Source organism: Stegostoma tigrinum, chromosome 1 (assembly GCF_030684315.1).
Source record: "Stegostoma tigrinum isolate sSteTig4 chromosome 1, sSteTig4.hap1, whole genome shotgun sequence".
Lineage (NCBI taxonomy): Eukaryota > Metazoa > Chordata > Chondrichthyes > Orectolobiformes > Stegostomatidae > Stegostoma > Stegostoma tigrinum.
The window spans coordinates 54,486,328-54,503,150 of NC_081354.1; the positions used below are offsets into that span (position 1 = coordinate 54,486,328).

At 41.1% G+C, this 16,823-nt stretch overlaps 1 protein-coding gene across 2 annotated transcripts in view; it reads right to left on the reverse strand.

Moving 5' to 3' along the window:
* LOC125459538 (calcium uniporter protein, mitochondrial-like) overlaps positions 1–14,506 on the reverse strand; it is a 122,679-nt gene extending 108,173 nt beyond the window's left edge. Inside the window, exon 1 of one of the 2 annotated variants that reach the window (XM_048546104.2) lies at positions 14,150–14,506. In XM_048546104.2, coding sequence (XP_048402061.1) covers positions 14,150–14,230 — 81 coding nt within the window. In that variant the 5' untranslated portion in view covers positions 14,231–14,506. The remainder of the gene's footprint in view (positions 1–14,149) is intronic. The other variant, XM_048546096.2, reaches the window with a different exon arrangement.
* Between the last annotated feature and the right edge of the window lie 2,317 nt (positions 14,507–16,823).

Below are 16,823 nucleotides of genomic sequence, written 5' to 3' on the forward strand. Positions count from 1 at the left end.
TAGGGACACTCGTTTGATTCCCCCCATTGCAGATGGTGAAATTTGAAGTCAACAAACAATCTGGGGCCAAATGCTTGTCAACCATGTAGCCACTGTCCATTGTTGTAAAAACCTCTCTCTTTCAGTAATGTCCTTTCAGGGAAAGAAATCTGCCATCTTTACCTGGTTTGACCTACATGTGACTCCAGACCCAACGCAATACAGGGTTGACTCATAATTGCCTTTTGAAATAGGGCATTTAGGGACAGGCAAAAAATTCCAATCTTGCCAGCAACATTCATATCCCTCACAAGAATAAGTCTATCTAGATGCCTGCTGATTTTGTGTCTCTATACCACAGCTCCTCTCAACCTACTCTGCTCTAAGCAGAACAGTCCCAACAACTTCCAACTTAGCAAAGAACTGAATTCCCTCATGCCTCAATCCAGTGCTTTACTGCATTCATTTTACTGAGCAAGATCATTCCTGTACCAGGAGTCGTTCAGAATTAGCCAGTTCTACTTGTCTCTATTGAGCCTGGTTCTCTTTTACATTAGCAGTCTGTTGTGTGCCCCTTTATTCTGCTTCATATTACTCTCCACTCTTTCAACCTCCGAGGTGGTCCAGTTGCCCTACATTTTCTCACATGATGATATACTTCAAATAAACCTGAACTACTCCCTGTTTAACGGTACCCATTGTTCAATAATGTTTTTACCTGTCAAACCTCAATTCTGATTTACTTGGACCACTGAAAGTGGTTCTCTTCAAGTACTTCTACTCTAGATAGCTCATTGTCCTTTCCTTGGCTGCAAGGCCATATGATTTAGGAGCAAAAGTAGGCCATTCAGCCCGTTACGTTTGTTCCACCTATCAATGAGCTCGGGGCTGACCTGCTAATCTTCAACTCCACTTTCGAACATCTTCCCCACTACCCTGTGATTCTCTTATTGATTAAAGAGCTGTCTCAGCCTTGAATATACCAAATGACACAGCTTGGACAGCTCTCTGCAGGAAAGAATTCCACAGATTCACTACCCATCAAGAGAATAAATTCCTCCTCATGACTGCCTTAAATATGGTACCCCTTATTCTCAGATTATGCACTTTGATCTTGAACTCTCAGTCATAGAGTCATACAGCACAGAAACAGACATTTCGGTCCAACTCGTCCACGCCAACCAGAAATCCCAATCTGACCTAGTCCCACATGCCAGAATTTGGCCCATATTCCCCTAAACCCTTCCTATTTATATATCCACCCAGATGCCTTTTAAATTTGTAATTGAATCCACCTCCACCACCTCCAGCAGCTTGTTCCGTACAAGGGTCACCCTCTGTGTGAAAAAGTTGCCCCTTACGTCCTTTTTAAATCTTTCCCTCCTCACCTTAAACCTATACTCTCCAATGTTGGACTCCCGCAGCCAAGGGAAATGTTCCTGTCTATTCACCTCAACCATGCCCCTCACGATTTTACAAACCTCTTTACGGTCATTCCTCAGCCTCTGGTGTTCCAGGGAAAAAAAGCCCCAGTCTATTCAGCCTCTCTCTATAGCTCGAACCTGACAACATCGGCAAAATCCTTGTAAATCTTTTCTGTAACTTGTTGAGTTTAACAACATCCTCCCTATAGAAGGTCATCCAGAATTTAATGCAGTATTCTAAAATTGGCCTCATCAATGTTTTGTGCAACCGCAATATGACATCCCAACTCCTAAAATCCATGCACTGACCAATGAAGACAAGCATGCCAACCTCCTCCTTCTCCACCGTGTCTACCTGCGACTCTACTTTCAAGGAATTGTACACTTGCACCCCTAGTTCTTTGATTGGCAACACTCCCTAAGGCCCTACCATTATGTATAAGAGTCTTGCTGTGGTTGCCTTACGAAAATGCAGCACTTCACATTTATCTAAATTAAACTCCATCTACCCATCAGGTTACGAGGGGATACAACCTCTCATGTCAAGTCCTGTAAGGATCTTGTATGTTTCAATCAGGTCAGTTCCCAGTCTTCTATATTCCAATAAGTATAGGCCAAAGCTACTCAATCTCTCCTTACGACAATCTGTCTACACTCAGTATCAACCTAGTGCACCTTTGGTTGACTGTCTTCAGTATCAGTATATATCTTTCCTTTCAGAAGGGGCCAATAACTGCTCACTGTATTCAAGCTGTGGTCTGATTAGTGACTTACACAGTTTTAGCAAAATTCCCTACTTTTATATTCCAAATCCTTTGAACTGAAGTCTAGCATTCCATTTGTCTTGCCTACTATCTGCTGAAATAAGATGCCAGCTTTCTGTGATTCATGGACAAGGGCTCCCAAAAGCTCTGTTCCATTGCTTTCCACGGTCTTTTTCCATTTAAATAAAATTCAGCTCTTCTATTCTTCCTTCTAAAATGCATATCCTCATATTTTTCCACGTAATATTCTACAGCCAAGTCTTTGCCCATTTGTTTACATTGTCAATATTTCTCTACAGGCTCTGTCACCCTCATCATCTGCCTTCCCAACTATTTGTGTGTCATCTGCATATAAGGCTATAGTACATTCATTTTGCTCACTCAAGCCATTAATATATAAATATTTCTTGTCCCAGCACTGATCCCTGTGGCATTCCAATAGTCACAGTTTGCCATGCTGAAAATGTCACTCCTTATCCCAACTCTCGCTGTGATCACTGTTCCCTAAATGATCCCTTACCAATACTTGAACAAAATAATGTCCCAGAATCAGGTTCAGGAAAGCCTCCTTCTTCAGTGAACTGGGGAAAAACATTATGTTCTTAACTGGTCTCATTGACCTAAACATTTGATCCTAAACTGCAAAATGCACCTCTTGTTCTATAAGTTGTGTCTTCTTATAGCCACCTGTGGTAAGTTCATAAGTTATGGTCAAATGGTAGCAATGGTAAATGCTGACAGTTCACGGTCAAACAAACCCCACAAAATTACTATTGTAACTCAACATTATTCTGTTACTTTGCCATTAAAAGTTTTCAGTTTCATTACATTCATGCACACACTGTGGGGCATCAAAGCATGCACAACATGTTCTTTCACCAGATGCAAGAAATTCTAGCAAATAGACTAATGACTTTGATTCAGAAATTTAACACAGATTATGACATTTTTAAAGATTATTTCAAAATAGGGAAGTGGACTAGATTTGAAATATGCAGCTTGGGAACTACAAGACGAGCTGGTCAAAAACACAGGCAAACAACCTGCACTGCTACAGCAGCTTTAACATCACAACAAAACATCCAAAGATGCTCAACAGGACTACCACAGGTGAAATTTAATGCAAGTATAAAATGCACAGGGAGGAAAACTAAAAGCTATTGTGTGTTGTTGAGATAATAAAACATGAAGCTAAAAGATTCAATGCTCCTTTCATTCCAGTCCATCCACTGTGCAACAATTAAATGTCCGAGCTGTATGACACGCTGGTCAGACCACACACGGTGGAGTGTCCAACTCAGCTCATCAACACAAGGTGAATTCCAAGAAGAACCACATGACCTGCCCCTAGCATAAGAATGAATGCCAAGAAAAACAACAATGGAATAAACGTTACAACTGGGAGAAGGCAGTTCCTTCTGAGGATGGTAGTGATGGCAGTGATAGAAGATGGTAGTGACCAAGAATCAGCATCAAGTTTGAGAGATGGCATGAACACTATAATGAATATTATCCTGAAGTTGCTGTAAATCTACAGGTAAAGACAACTTATTAAGCAGCATTTTATCTATCACACTTCATTCATTCAAACTAACCTTAATCCACCAGGTGCTGCAGAGTCACATCACTGGGCACTTTATTACCTTGGGTTTCAAATGTTGCCTCAGAAATACAGTCCAAATTTAATCTAGTAACACAGCTAGGCCCAAATATCATAACCAGTCGAAAAACTGACTGGATCCTTGGAATCAGATTTTAAGCAAAGCAGACAGTGTTGAGAACTGGAAAATAGCCTTTGCATAACAAAGAAACCACAAAGGCAAAAGAAACTTATTTAAAACTTTAGATGAACAAAAACTCATGTACAGACAATAAACCCTGGGGAGAAACAGCGGCATTGGGAACAATTAGAGTCATGCCTGTAGGTCTGTGCAATGTTCATGTCTCTCAAGGCCAGAAAATTGGCACCAATTGTTGAGGGGGTTTGCAGTGGAAAAGTTGCTGAAGATGGTGATGCCTTCTCAGTTACACAGCAGTATCATAGCTACAAATAGTGAGGTTTGTGCTGGGTTACACTGGGAGACATTTTCGTAAAATCACCTGCTTTCTTTCCAAATCATGAGTTGCTGAGACCAGAATGCGCTGCATCTTGTTCAAAATCGTTAATTTGTTGCAGCATGCTTTTAAATAACTCACCTGACATATTTTAGCCACAATTAAAAGTCTTCACAAGTCGTGAATCAAGCTGGATTACACGTTTTGTTCATAATAAAAGTGGGCTTCTCCAGATGCTAGGCCTAACCAGCTGTGGAATTAAAATTGGACCAAACATGCACAAGGTTCTTTCGTGAATTTTGATGCCCCCAAAGCAGTTTCTAACACAGTTTGCTGGAAGCCAAATATAAAACTGCCAAAGCTTAAGATAGACCTAGTGGAATTCACTAAAAACGGGCCTCCCAGTTGCCAATCTTAGTAAGTCCTAGTAATCTGATACTTTTTTTTTGCAATTGGGTTGGACCCTGATTCAAGCTCGGTGAAATATAACAACATTTTAGGTCTTAGATCCTTTCCAACACTGAAGTGTTAAATTAACTAATGTTCCAGACAATCTGTGCTTTCTAGATATTAGCTTTCCACAAGGCTGCATTCATGGTCCTTGTAATCATAAAATATTTATGAAAACTGCACCATTATCACATATTAAAATTGTGTTGCCCTGATCATATTTAATCAGCAACCCCATACAATCACACAGCATGGAACCAGGCCCTTCAGTCCAACCAGTCCAGGCTGACCATGATCACAATCTTTAGTCTCACATACTATAAAGGACTCATCTACTGAGGTGGTATGGGCTGAGGTCAGAAACAGGAGAGGAGAGGTAACACTGCTGGGAGTTTTTTTTTACAGGCCCCCACAAAGTTCCAGGGATGTGGAGGAGAGGATCGGCAAAACTATTCTGGGCAGGAGTGAAAAGAACAGGGTGGTCATTATGGGAGACTTTAACTTCCCTAACATTGACTGGAAATGCTACAACTCTAGTACGTTGGATGGATCAGCTTTTGTCCAATGTGTGCAGGAGGGTTTCCTGACTCAGTATGTCAAAGGGCCAACAAGAGGGGAGGCCACACTGGATCTGGTACTTGGTAATGAACCGGGCCAGGTGTTTGATTTAGTGGCAGGTGAGCACTTTGGACCATAATTCGGTTATGTTTACTTTAGCAATGGAAAGGGATCGGAACTTGCCACAGGGCAAGAGTTATAGATGAGGGAAGGGCAATTATAATGCGATTAGGCAAGATTTAGGAGGCATAGAATGGGTTAGCAAAATGCAAGGGATGGGGACAATCGAAATGTGGAGCTGGTTTAAGGAACAGATATTGCGTGTCCTTGATAGGTATGTCCCTGTCAGACAGGGAGGAAGCGATAAGGTAAGGGAACCGTGGTTTACTAAAGAAATTGTCTCTCTTGTTAAGTGGAAGAGGGAGGCTTATGTGACAATGAGATGATGGAGAGTTACAGATTAGCTAGGAAGGATTTAAAGAGAGAGTTAAGAAGAGCAAGGAGGGGACATGAGCAGGCATTGGCAGGTAGAATAAAGGAGAACCCTTAGGCTTTCTATAGGTATGTGAGGGATAAGAGGATGACTAGGGTAGGAATAGGGCCAGTCAAAGACAGAAGTGGGAAGTTGTGTGTGGATTCTGTGGAGATAGGAGAGGTGCTAAATGATTATTTCTCATCTGTTTTCACTGAGGAACAGGAGAATATTGTAGAGGAGATGACTGAGTTACGGGCTACTAGAATTGAAAGGATTAAGGTTAGTAAGGAGGTGGTGTTATCAATTCTAGAAGGTGTGAAGGTAGGTAAATCCCCTGGGCCAGATGGGATTTTTCCGAGGATTGTCTGGGAAGCTAGGGAGGTGGTGGCGGAGCCTTTGGCCTTGATCCTTAAGTCCTCATTGTCTACAGGTTTAGTACCAGAGGACTGGAGGATTGCAATTGTTGTGCCCTTGTTCAAGAAGGGCAATAGGGATGACCCTGGTAATTGCAGACCTGTGAGCCTTACGTCTGTTGTAGGAAAAATTTTGGAAAGGATTATAAGAGATAGGATTTATAATCATCTAGCAAGCGACAATTTGATTGGAGGTAGTCAGCATGGATTCGTCAGGGGCAGGTTGTGTGTCACAAACCTCATTGAGTTTTTTGAGAAGGTGACCAAGCATTTGGATGAGGGTAGGGCAGTTGACGTGGTGTACATGGACTTCAGTAAAGCCTTTGATAAGGTTCCACATGGTAGGCTATTGGAGAAAATACAGGGGCACGGGATTGAGGGAGATTTAGCAGTTTGGATTAAAAACTGTCTTTCTGTAAGAAGGCAACGAGTGGTGGTTGATGGAAAATATTCAGCCTGGAGTCCAGTTACTAGTGGTGTGCCTCAAGGATCTGTTTTGGGACCACTGCTGTTTGTCATTTTTATAAATGACTTGGGCGCAGGCATAGGTATAGGTGGCTGGGTTAGTAAGTTTGCAGATGACACTAAAGTCGGTAGAGTGGTGGACAGTATGGAAGAATGTTGCAGGTTGCAGGGAGACTTGGATAAACTGCAGAATTGGGCTGAAAGGTGGCAAATAGAGTTCAATGTGGATAAATGTGAGGCGATTCACTTTGGGAAGAATAATAGGAAGGCAGAAGACCGGGTCAGTGGAAAGATTCTTGGTAGTGTAGATGTGCAAAGGGATCTTGATGTTCGTGTACATAGATCCCTGAAAGTTGCCACCCAGGTTGATAGTGCTGTTAAGAAGGCTTACGGTGTGTTAGGTTTTATTGGTAGAGGGATTGAGTTCCAGAGCCGTGATGTCATGCTACAACTGTACAAAACGCTAGTGTGGCCTCACTTGGAATATTGCATGCAGTTCTGGTCGCCCCATTATAGGAAGGATGTGGAAACTTTGGAAAAGGCACACAGGAGATTTACCAGGATGTTGCCTGGTCTGGAGCGAAGGCCCTACGAAGAAAGGCTGAGGGACTTGGGTCTGCTCTCATTGGAGAGAAGGAGGCTAAGAAGGGATTTAATAGAGACATACAAGATGATCAGAGGATTAGATAGGGTGGACAGCGAGAGTCTTTTCCTGAGGATGATGACTTCAGCTTGTACAAGGGGGCATAGCTACAAATTGAGGGGTGATAGATTTAAGACAGATGTCAGAGGCAGGTTCTTTACTCAGAGAGTGGTAAGGGCGTGGAACACCCTGCCTGCCAATGTAGTTAACTCAGCCACATTAGGGGCATTTAAACAGTCCTTGGATAAGCATATGGATAATGATGGGATAGTGTGGGGGAGGGGCTTAGATTAGTTCACAGGTCGGCGCAACATCGAGGGCTGAAGGACCTGTTCTGTGCTGTATTGTTCTATGTTCTATACCTGTGCATGGCCCATATCCTCCAAACCTTTCCTATTCATGAACTTATCCAAATGTCTTTTAACTGTACCTGCATCCACCATTGTCTCTGGCAGTTCATTCGCCACACTGTGTTTAAAAAAGTGGCCCCTCATGTCCTTTCCAAATCTTTTCCTCTCAGATATTAAAAAGACACCCAAGGTATTAGGATCTCTGTGTTTTGCATTGAAGTTTTAATTTCTGAACTTTGCTCAAAAGAACCGTTTGCCTACATATCCTTGTTACAGACTGTTTTTCAAAATAATCAAGAAACAGTAACTTTATTTGTAGCACACATGAATCATGAAAAGAGTTTACTCAAAATATTTGCTGAACATTACTTTAAACCAGGAGTATGCACATTAAACTGTTTTGGTAATCTATTGCCAATGATTTAATTCCACCCAAAGCTGATTTATTTCATCTGCTAACATGATACTAGCTTAACCAGTTTTAAAAATATTGGTTTCAGTCCTAGCAATGAACTGACAATGATAGGGAAACGCCATCTCAATCCCAGCAATGAATTTATTCCGATTAGGGTTAGTGATTAAACTACATTCATTCTGGTCAAAGCTGGAAGCAAATGATGATTCAGGTCAGTTCATTTCAGGATGGAAATGATGTTTGAAATCCTGAAATTAAATTGACTACATCTCACATGGGTACTTGGTCTCTAACTGATATAGTTCCACAAATGGCAATCAGTAAATTCCAATCAATGGCAATTACATTTACTATTCAATTCAGTTATAAAAGAACAACAACTAGTACAGTTTTGAATGCAATAAACAGATGCTATCCATTTTTATCCAGACATAAATTTCCAAAAACCAAGCATAAAAGCAATGAATGCTTTAAATACTTACTATGTCATTTTCCCCTCTCTTCCCCAACCCCTAAACACAAAGGACTGATGGATCTGCGACTGAATTCAACGTAAAATATCTCAGAGCATGCTTTAACACATTAAGGCAAACGAATCAGAAACAAAGCAAATTGTACCATTTGGAAGTGGAGCCAAGTTCATTATTGTCGCTTAATGGCTGCAAATTACAATTAGATTACTCAAATTGAATTAGTTATGACTCTATAAAACTCAGCTTTATTTTGAACAGTCTTGTTTAAATGGATATGGGGTGCAGATCAGAGAAAGCAATTAGAGAAGAAAAATAATTATCTTTCCCCATGATGGCAAACATGACTATCCTGTCAGTGGCAGTGTTTTTACGAGGGAAGAGAGTTGGGGTAATTGGAGAAGGTGAGAAAAGAATACTGAATTCGAAATGACATGGCTTTCGGGAATCACAAAATCAATGCACCATGGCCTGAATTTGCTGAACGTTAATGCACATCTACAACATACCAGCATGATAGGCAGAAATTCCAGCAATTAATGAATTAATTCAATCCCACTGTAACTCACTGGGGCTTTTAAGCAGCTCCAGGGACAACTGCTTGTAAGAGGTTCAACAGCTAATTATGATAATCCACCCCTTAATGAAAATCGATACCAAGATCTGGCCTGCTGAATTACCGTCATTGTGGTCCCAAACTAGACAATTACAGAAAGGCATTAGAGGGCTCAGAAACAGGTGAATCGGTATTGATCACAAGAACATAATAGTCATATTGGACTTGAAACGTTAACTGTTTATCTATCCACAAATGCTGCTGAGTTTCTCCAGCATTGTGTTTACTTCAGATTTCTAGCATCTGCAGTATTTTGCTTTTATTCTTAACATCTACCCTGTCAAACCTCCTCAGAGTCTGGCATGCTTCAATGAGATCACCTTTCATTCCTGTTTCTTCAACCCGGCAATAAATGCCAAAATCCCATTTGCCATCTTAAGCACTTGCTGATTTCGCTACTAAACTGCTGTAATAGTTGCTTGTCAGGCTAATGTCCGGAAGGTGTTGCTGCTGGGTTGGGAGTTAGGAACTGGGGTCACAGTCTGGGGATAAGGTGTAGTCATTTAGGACTGAGATGAGGAAAAAATGTTTTCACTCAGGGGTAGTCAGCCAATGGAACTCACTACCACAGAAGGGCATGGAGGCCAATTCAATGACCAAGTTCATGAAAAAATTTGATAACGTTTTAGATTTTAAAAGGCACCAAGGGGTACAGGGAGAAAGCTGGAATTGAGAGAGAGGATGAGCCATGATCACACTGAATGGTAAAGCAGGCTTGAAGGGCTAAATGGCTTACTTCCTGTCTCATTTCTATAGTAACAGCACAGTGCTCAGCATTATTTGTGCGTGAACAGTACAGCTACTTCATGCAAGTGGCAATCACATACTTAAACATCCTAAAAATGTTCACATTGTGCTGCTCTGCCATTAACTCCACAAAGGGTAAAAAAACACTCCTCCTGTCTGATACACCATGAATGGCAAGAACTAGCTGCTTCATACAGCAAATATGAACTAAACTTGCACAAAACATAAGCCTTGACTTTTCAAGTCTAAATGCCCTTACATCAAAATATGTAAAAACCTAACTGTGCAGAAGTATACCCATTCACTGGCACTCACTGTTGATACCCAGCTGCTGAAAATCTGTATCAGGAAAGTATTCAATTGCCCAGCAGCTGTCAGAGGCATTGGTTTACAGATTTGCTCTGCTCTGCTCTGCTCTGCAATATTAAGATCTCTGTTAAGTAAGGAAAACAATATTTAAAGAGCCAAACACATTTTGGTTTCTTCCCCACTGCACTGAATGGGTAAGCAACTCCATAACTAAACCAGATTGAATTATTCAACAGAGAAGTAAGTGTAATTTAAATGTATCATTTCAATGCCAAATCAGATATAGAATGAGAAGAGAATGATTTGATTCAGAGAGGGGAACAGAGACAAAGTTTTTTTAAAAAGTTTAACTATAAATTTGTTGCTTTCAGAGTCTCCAACTATTAACATCTGAAGAAATGAAATCTGTTCACTTGCAATACCAGTAAGGCTGTCAGTCAGCAACAAACATCTATCATACTATTTAATGAACACTTAAAATGGACAAGGCTGTGTTTTAATCTGGAGCAGATTCAGTTTGTGTCTATAACTCAAATACAAAAACTTCATGACACTCAATGAATTTGAATGGCGTAGTTTGGGAATTGCTGACTTCAAGGCCAAGACACAGATGTGTATCTTGGATTGTGCTTAACCACATGCTTGCCCCTCACCTAAAGGTTGCTGTAAGATTTATACATAAATAGCCATGGCTAATCCCACCAGTACTTGGACAGCACTATCTTGCCCTTGCGTGCAGCCAACCACACTGCTCAGGCTCGTCTTGAGAGAGAAATGATTCCGTCGGGCAGGACACGGTGCTATAACCGTAGCTCCAGAACTAAACTCATCAGGATGATGTCAGCAGCTACTTCTTCAAACAAAATGTTGTGGAGATTTGGAACAGTCTTCTCCAAAAAAACTACCAATGCCAGGTCAATTGAAAATATCAAAGCCTAAATGGATTGTTAGGTGGGTATTAAGGTTTACAAAAGCGAGGAGATTAAATGCAGTTTATAAAAGCAAATGATATATCGGTCAGCAATGACCTAACTGAATGGCAGGAGAGCCTTGAGAGACTCTGAATGGCTAACTCCAGTATCTATGTTGGCTCAAGTGGATAGTTTCAAAGATCACCGGTGGAGAACAGTACTTGTTGTGGGGAAAGTCAAAAGGGAAGGATGGAAGAAGTTTTTTTTTGAAAAAGGTTTATCCTTTCAGTGAAAAGTGGAATTTTCATCTGTTTGGTGGCATACCACATATCTGTAGAGGTAGGCAACAGAATGGTAAGAAATTGGCTCATGTCCACTTGTCCTTTCACAATTACATTTGTGATTTCAGCCTGGATGCGAGAATGCAGTTGCCAAAAGGAGGCAGACTTCTCATTATGCAGTCAAAAGATTAAAATGAGCTACCCCTAACCACTCTACAAATGTCATGTGCTGTTGCCTGTGAATTTCTCCTACCCAAGTTAAACCACAGCGCTTGGGAGAGCATTAGGTGCTGAAGGGGCACCATTTCCATCACTTTATTTCAACTGGATTAAAAATTAACACAAGGTAGGATCTCAGAATTTCACTCTACATAGAAAAGACACATTTTTATAAGCAAATTTATTTTCCATCATCTCCTAGTTGACATAGAAGTTGAGATGCGTATTTTAGACATCCAAGCAACAAATACAATTAGTTAATTTTCCAACAAAGCAATGTCAAATTTTAAATCAGCAGAAAATAAACATTTGTTTAGTTCAATCTGTGAAATAAGGCACTTGAAATATCCTTTTATCAAAATGGGGAATAAGCAGTCATTTAAACTGAAAAATAATACCCAATTCATGTCTTGACAAGTTTGTGATCGTTAAAGCTTCTAATTTTGATTCAAGTTTTGATTATAACTTTAAAACTAGAAGATTAAAGAGGCAATGTGGGGAAAGACCACTGTCTGAAGTGCTTTTGCTGAAGTTAAATAGGGTCTGTTCAGTTATTGGACCATTCTGGTACCTCAATTATAAGTAAATATACTCTTGCACAAATAAGAGATGCCTTTGGATCATTTGGATAGATTCAAACTCCAATGTTTGTTTGTTTCCTTGATATGCTACTGTACAGAACCAAACTGCATTTCTCACTATGCATGTGTGCATAAATATGCTTGTATAAGTATATAAAGACATTTATGATTAAAGTACATATTTGAAATTTTTTTAAAAATTAAAGATGCAAATTCAAACCAAATGGGTAAATCGTAATACACTTTTCACAACTCTTGACTTCTCAAGTTAGTTAGCCTTCTCAAGTGGGATTTTACAAAGAAACACTTGCCACTCTTACCATTCACTGCACTGATTTTAATCTATCATGTTGTACATTGACAATCTTCAAAAGTCTAAGTTTAGAGCTCCTGCAATGGGACCAATCTCTTTCAACACCACAGTCACATATTCAACACATCAGTCAACTGGTGTCTTGCATCAGGAGTTGTGGCTGTTTTCAGTATTGAGACCCCGCCCTGTCAAAGAGTTTACTTGTGTAAAAAAAAATGGACTCCCTCAAAACAAGTGGCATTTTTCTGAAACTACTGACAGCACGGAAGCTCATGCAAATCATCTCTGACGTTCAAAAGGAAATAGGTTTCTTTTTCCAATTGTAAACATGCCAAGTGAAGGCCCGAATAGAGCTGCTGCCAGCAAGGGTGAACATATAGAAATTAACCAGATTACTTTCTACAGTCACTTTATGTCTGGATAGATGTTTTGTTTTCACTTCAGTTCAGACATGAGCCCAGCAGGGCCTCATTAGTTGACAGGCTGGCAGCTTGTTAACTCTCTCCCTGCCAGAGGGACATGGATATCTCCAGGACTGAGTGAGAGAGATATAGGGAGCCTGTATAAATGTCAGCTTTAACTGTGTCTCTTGTACTCATCACTGGGACTTCATATACCAAGTAACAAGTGCAGCAGTGTGTTTTAATGGCATTATATCACTGTGTGTTTTAGTGTATCATTGTGTATGTAAGTGTGCATCCAAGAAACTGGTGAGACCACATTGGGAGTACTACAAATAGTTTTGGTCCCTTTATTTAAGGGAAGGTATCATTTTGTGATAAGATGATGCCTGGTATGGAAAGAACATATTAGGAGCAAAGACTAAACAGTTTGACACCCTATTCACTGCAGTTTAGAAGAATGAGAGCTGATCTTATTGAACCTCTTAAGAATCCTACATGCTTCAACAGGGTAAATACTGAGAGGGTATTTCCCCTTACGGGAGAGTCTAGGACCAGAAGGCATAGTTTCAGAAGAAAGGGACACCAATTTAAGACTGAGCTCAAGGAGAATTTCTTCTCTCAGAGCTTTGAGTGTATTTGGACTTCCTTGCCACAGAGTGCTGTGGGGGTAGGCTCCTTGTGTATATTTAAGTCTGAGATAGCTAGATTCTTGATCAGTTGGGAATCAAGTTTGTGAGGAAACCACAGGAAAGTGGATATGAGGAATGCTGGGTCAACTATGATCCTACTGAATGGCAGAGTAGTGTTGATGGGCTGAAAGGCCTGCTCCTGTTTTTAGTTTTTAAAATGGTGTGTGTCAGTGTGAGTATTGGTACATTAGTGTAGTGTATCAGTTTGACTATTAGGGTGGTGTGCCAATGTGTGCGCAAGTGAGAGTATTGGTATGTATATTAGTTTACTACTGAGTGTTGGGTGTACAAGTGGATGTGTTTATTGTTCAGTGTGTTAATCCATAGTGTGTTAGTGTCAGTACGAGTGTGTGTTAGGGGGTCTAGTATCATATAACACACTCACTGACACTTATTAACACTCTGATGTATATTTTACATACACGGTCAGCCCGCCTCCAGGATCTTCCTCTGGGAGTGGGACTGAGACACTCTATACTTAACGCCCTTCAAACTGTTCTCTAGGCTGTGTGTGAGAGTCTGTCGGTGCTCATCGCCTGCACATGCAGTGTATTCTAGCTGTGAGCGTGTGTGTTCCCGCGTCTGTCTGTGTCTGTGCGAGTGAGTGAGTGTACTCACCACTGCCTCCCTCCTCCTCCCCAGGACGGTCTGCCTGCGGACCGGGATCCACACGTTCCAGACTCTCCGGCACAGAGACATGTCTCTATCCCTTCTCCACTCACTCTTCCGGCGGGATACTTTCAAAGGCTCGGATGTTCTTGTCAATATCCGCTGCTCGGCGTGATTTCCTCTGCCTTACTCCTCCTTCCCACCACACCCGCTCCTTTCATTCCCCCCCTCTCTCTCTCTCTCTCTCTCTGTGTCTGCGCTGAATGACAGAGAGAGCCAAGTGCAAGAAGCTGTCCCTCAAGCGCACTCCGAAACAGGCTGATAATTTTGGAGTCAAATTGTGAATTTAACTTACAAATGAAGTGGAGCGACCTCTGCTGCTCCTACTCATTCAAACTCTCTTCCCCCTGTTCTCGCTGCCACCAGGCGGAGAGAGCTCCACTGTGTAACACCACACCTATTGCTCAGATTATTGCTCAAATGGACAGAGACTGCAGAGAGGTGCAGTTCAGAGGACCCCCCCCCCCCGCGCCCTTCTGCATGAGACCACTTAGAATTAGCTTGCAGTTGTAGTAAATGGACGGCAATATAAATGGACGGCAGTATCAGAGGAGCAGAAACTTTAATATTTCAGGTCAGAACCCTTCTATAAAAACATTCAGAAAATCCAACCTAAAAGTCAACTTCCTTGCTCCTCTGATGCTGCCTGGCCTGCTGAGTTCCTCCAGCTCCATACTGTGTTATCTCTAACTCCAGCAGCTGCAGTTCTTACTATTGCTCCCTGCCCTCATGACTACCACCGGGTGGCTCTGACATCCATCATTACGGAGTGCTTCAACAGATTAGTCATGGCGCACATCAACTTCAGCCTCCCAGCTAGCCTTGATCCACCACAATTTGCTCACTGTCACAATAGATCCATGGCAGATCAACGTCTCTGGAATGTCTGGACAACAAAGACACCTACGTCAGGCTCCTATTAACTGCCTTTAGCGCCACCTTTAATGCCATAATTCCAATCAAACTCACCTCCAAACTCTGAGACCTAGAACTCTGCTCCCCACTGTGCAACTGAATCCTTGGCCTCCTTACCCACAATCAGTAAGGATAGGTGACAAACCTCCTCCACAATAATCCTCAACACCGATGCACCAATACTATATGCCTTATACACCCATGACTATGTGACCAAATTCAGCTTGAACTCCATTTACAAATTTGTTGATGACACCACTGTAGTGGGTTGGATCTGAAACAACAATGAGAGTATAGGAAAAAGACAGCGAGCTTAGTAGCATGGTGTAAAGACAACAATCTCTACCTCAATGTGAGCAAAATAAAGGAGCTCATTGTTAACTTCAGGAAGCAGAATGGAGGACACGCTCCACATGTATTGGTAGTGCTGAGGTGGAGGCTTCAAGCTCCTATGAGTAAATATCACAACACAAACTGTCGTGGTCCATCCACATTGATGCTACAGTCAAGAAAGCCTCTACCTCCTCAGAAGGCTAAGGAAATTAGCATGTCCACAATAACTCTTAACAATTCCTGTAGAAAGCTCCTATCCAGATGCATTACAGCTTGGTATTGCAACTACTCTGACCAAGTCTACAAGAAATTACAGAGAGCTCTGAACTCAGTCCTGTCCATCATAAAACTAGCCTTCCTTCCCTGACTCCATCTATATTTCCTGCTGCCTTGGGAAAGCAGCCAACATAATTAAAGGCCCTTCCCAACCCAATTATACTCTCTTCAGATACAAAAGTTTGAAAACACGTAGCAAAAGATTTAAGAACAACTTCTTCCCCGCTGTTATCAGAGTTATGAATGGATGTCTCATATTAGCGTTGATCGTTCTCAGTATCTATTACCTGAGGTATTTCAATAAGGTATGATTTGTCTGGACAGCACACAAAACAATACTTTTCAACTTTTCACTGTATCTCGGTACATGTGACTATAGTAAATCAAATTAATTAGGAAAAGGTGGTATATCACTGAACCTGAAAAATTAACTCTGTTTTCTTTCTATAGATGCTGCCAGACCTGCTGAGTTTCTCCAGCTATTTCTGTTTTTGTTACCGCAAATGGATTGTAGCCTTTTATTGCAAGGGAGTGGAGTATGAAATTGAGAAAGTCAAGCTTCAATTTACAGGACATTGGTAAGATTACCTTTAGAGTATTTTATACTATGAGCAAAAGTACTTGTCCAGAAGAAAAATACTGTTAGCTTCCTTAAAAGTTTTGCACCAAATTTATGAAAAATCAATAACCAATCACTTTGTTATATTAAATCAGCAGGAGCAGGAGTAGGTCACTGAGTCCTTTGATCCAGCTCCAACACTTAACAAGATCATGGTTGATCTGGTTAAGGTTTCAACTTCATTTTCTTGTCTGTTTCTCATAATCCTTAACTCCCATGTATCCAATTCAGCTTTGAATTAATTCATAACAGCATGATATCACAAAGTTAGTATGCAGTTACGGCAAGTAACTGTATACATCCCTCTGTGCCTCTGGGTTCTGCAGTCTCTTTCCAGTAAATAAAATACTGCATTTCTCTTTTTTCTGCCAAAGTGGGCTAGTGTAGGCTTTTCCACATTGTATTCCACATGCTACTTTTTTACCCATTCACATAATATATCTATTTGTCTTTGCAGACTTTCTGAGCCTTTTACCAACT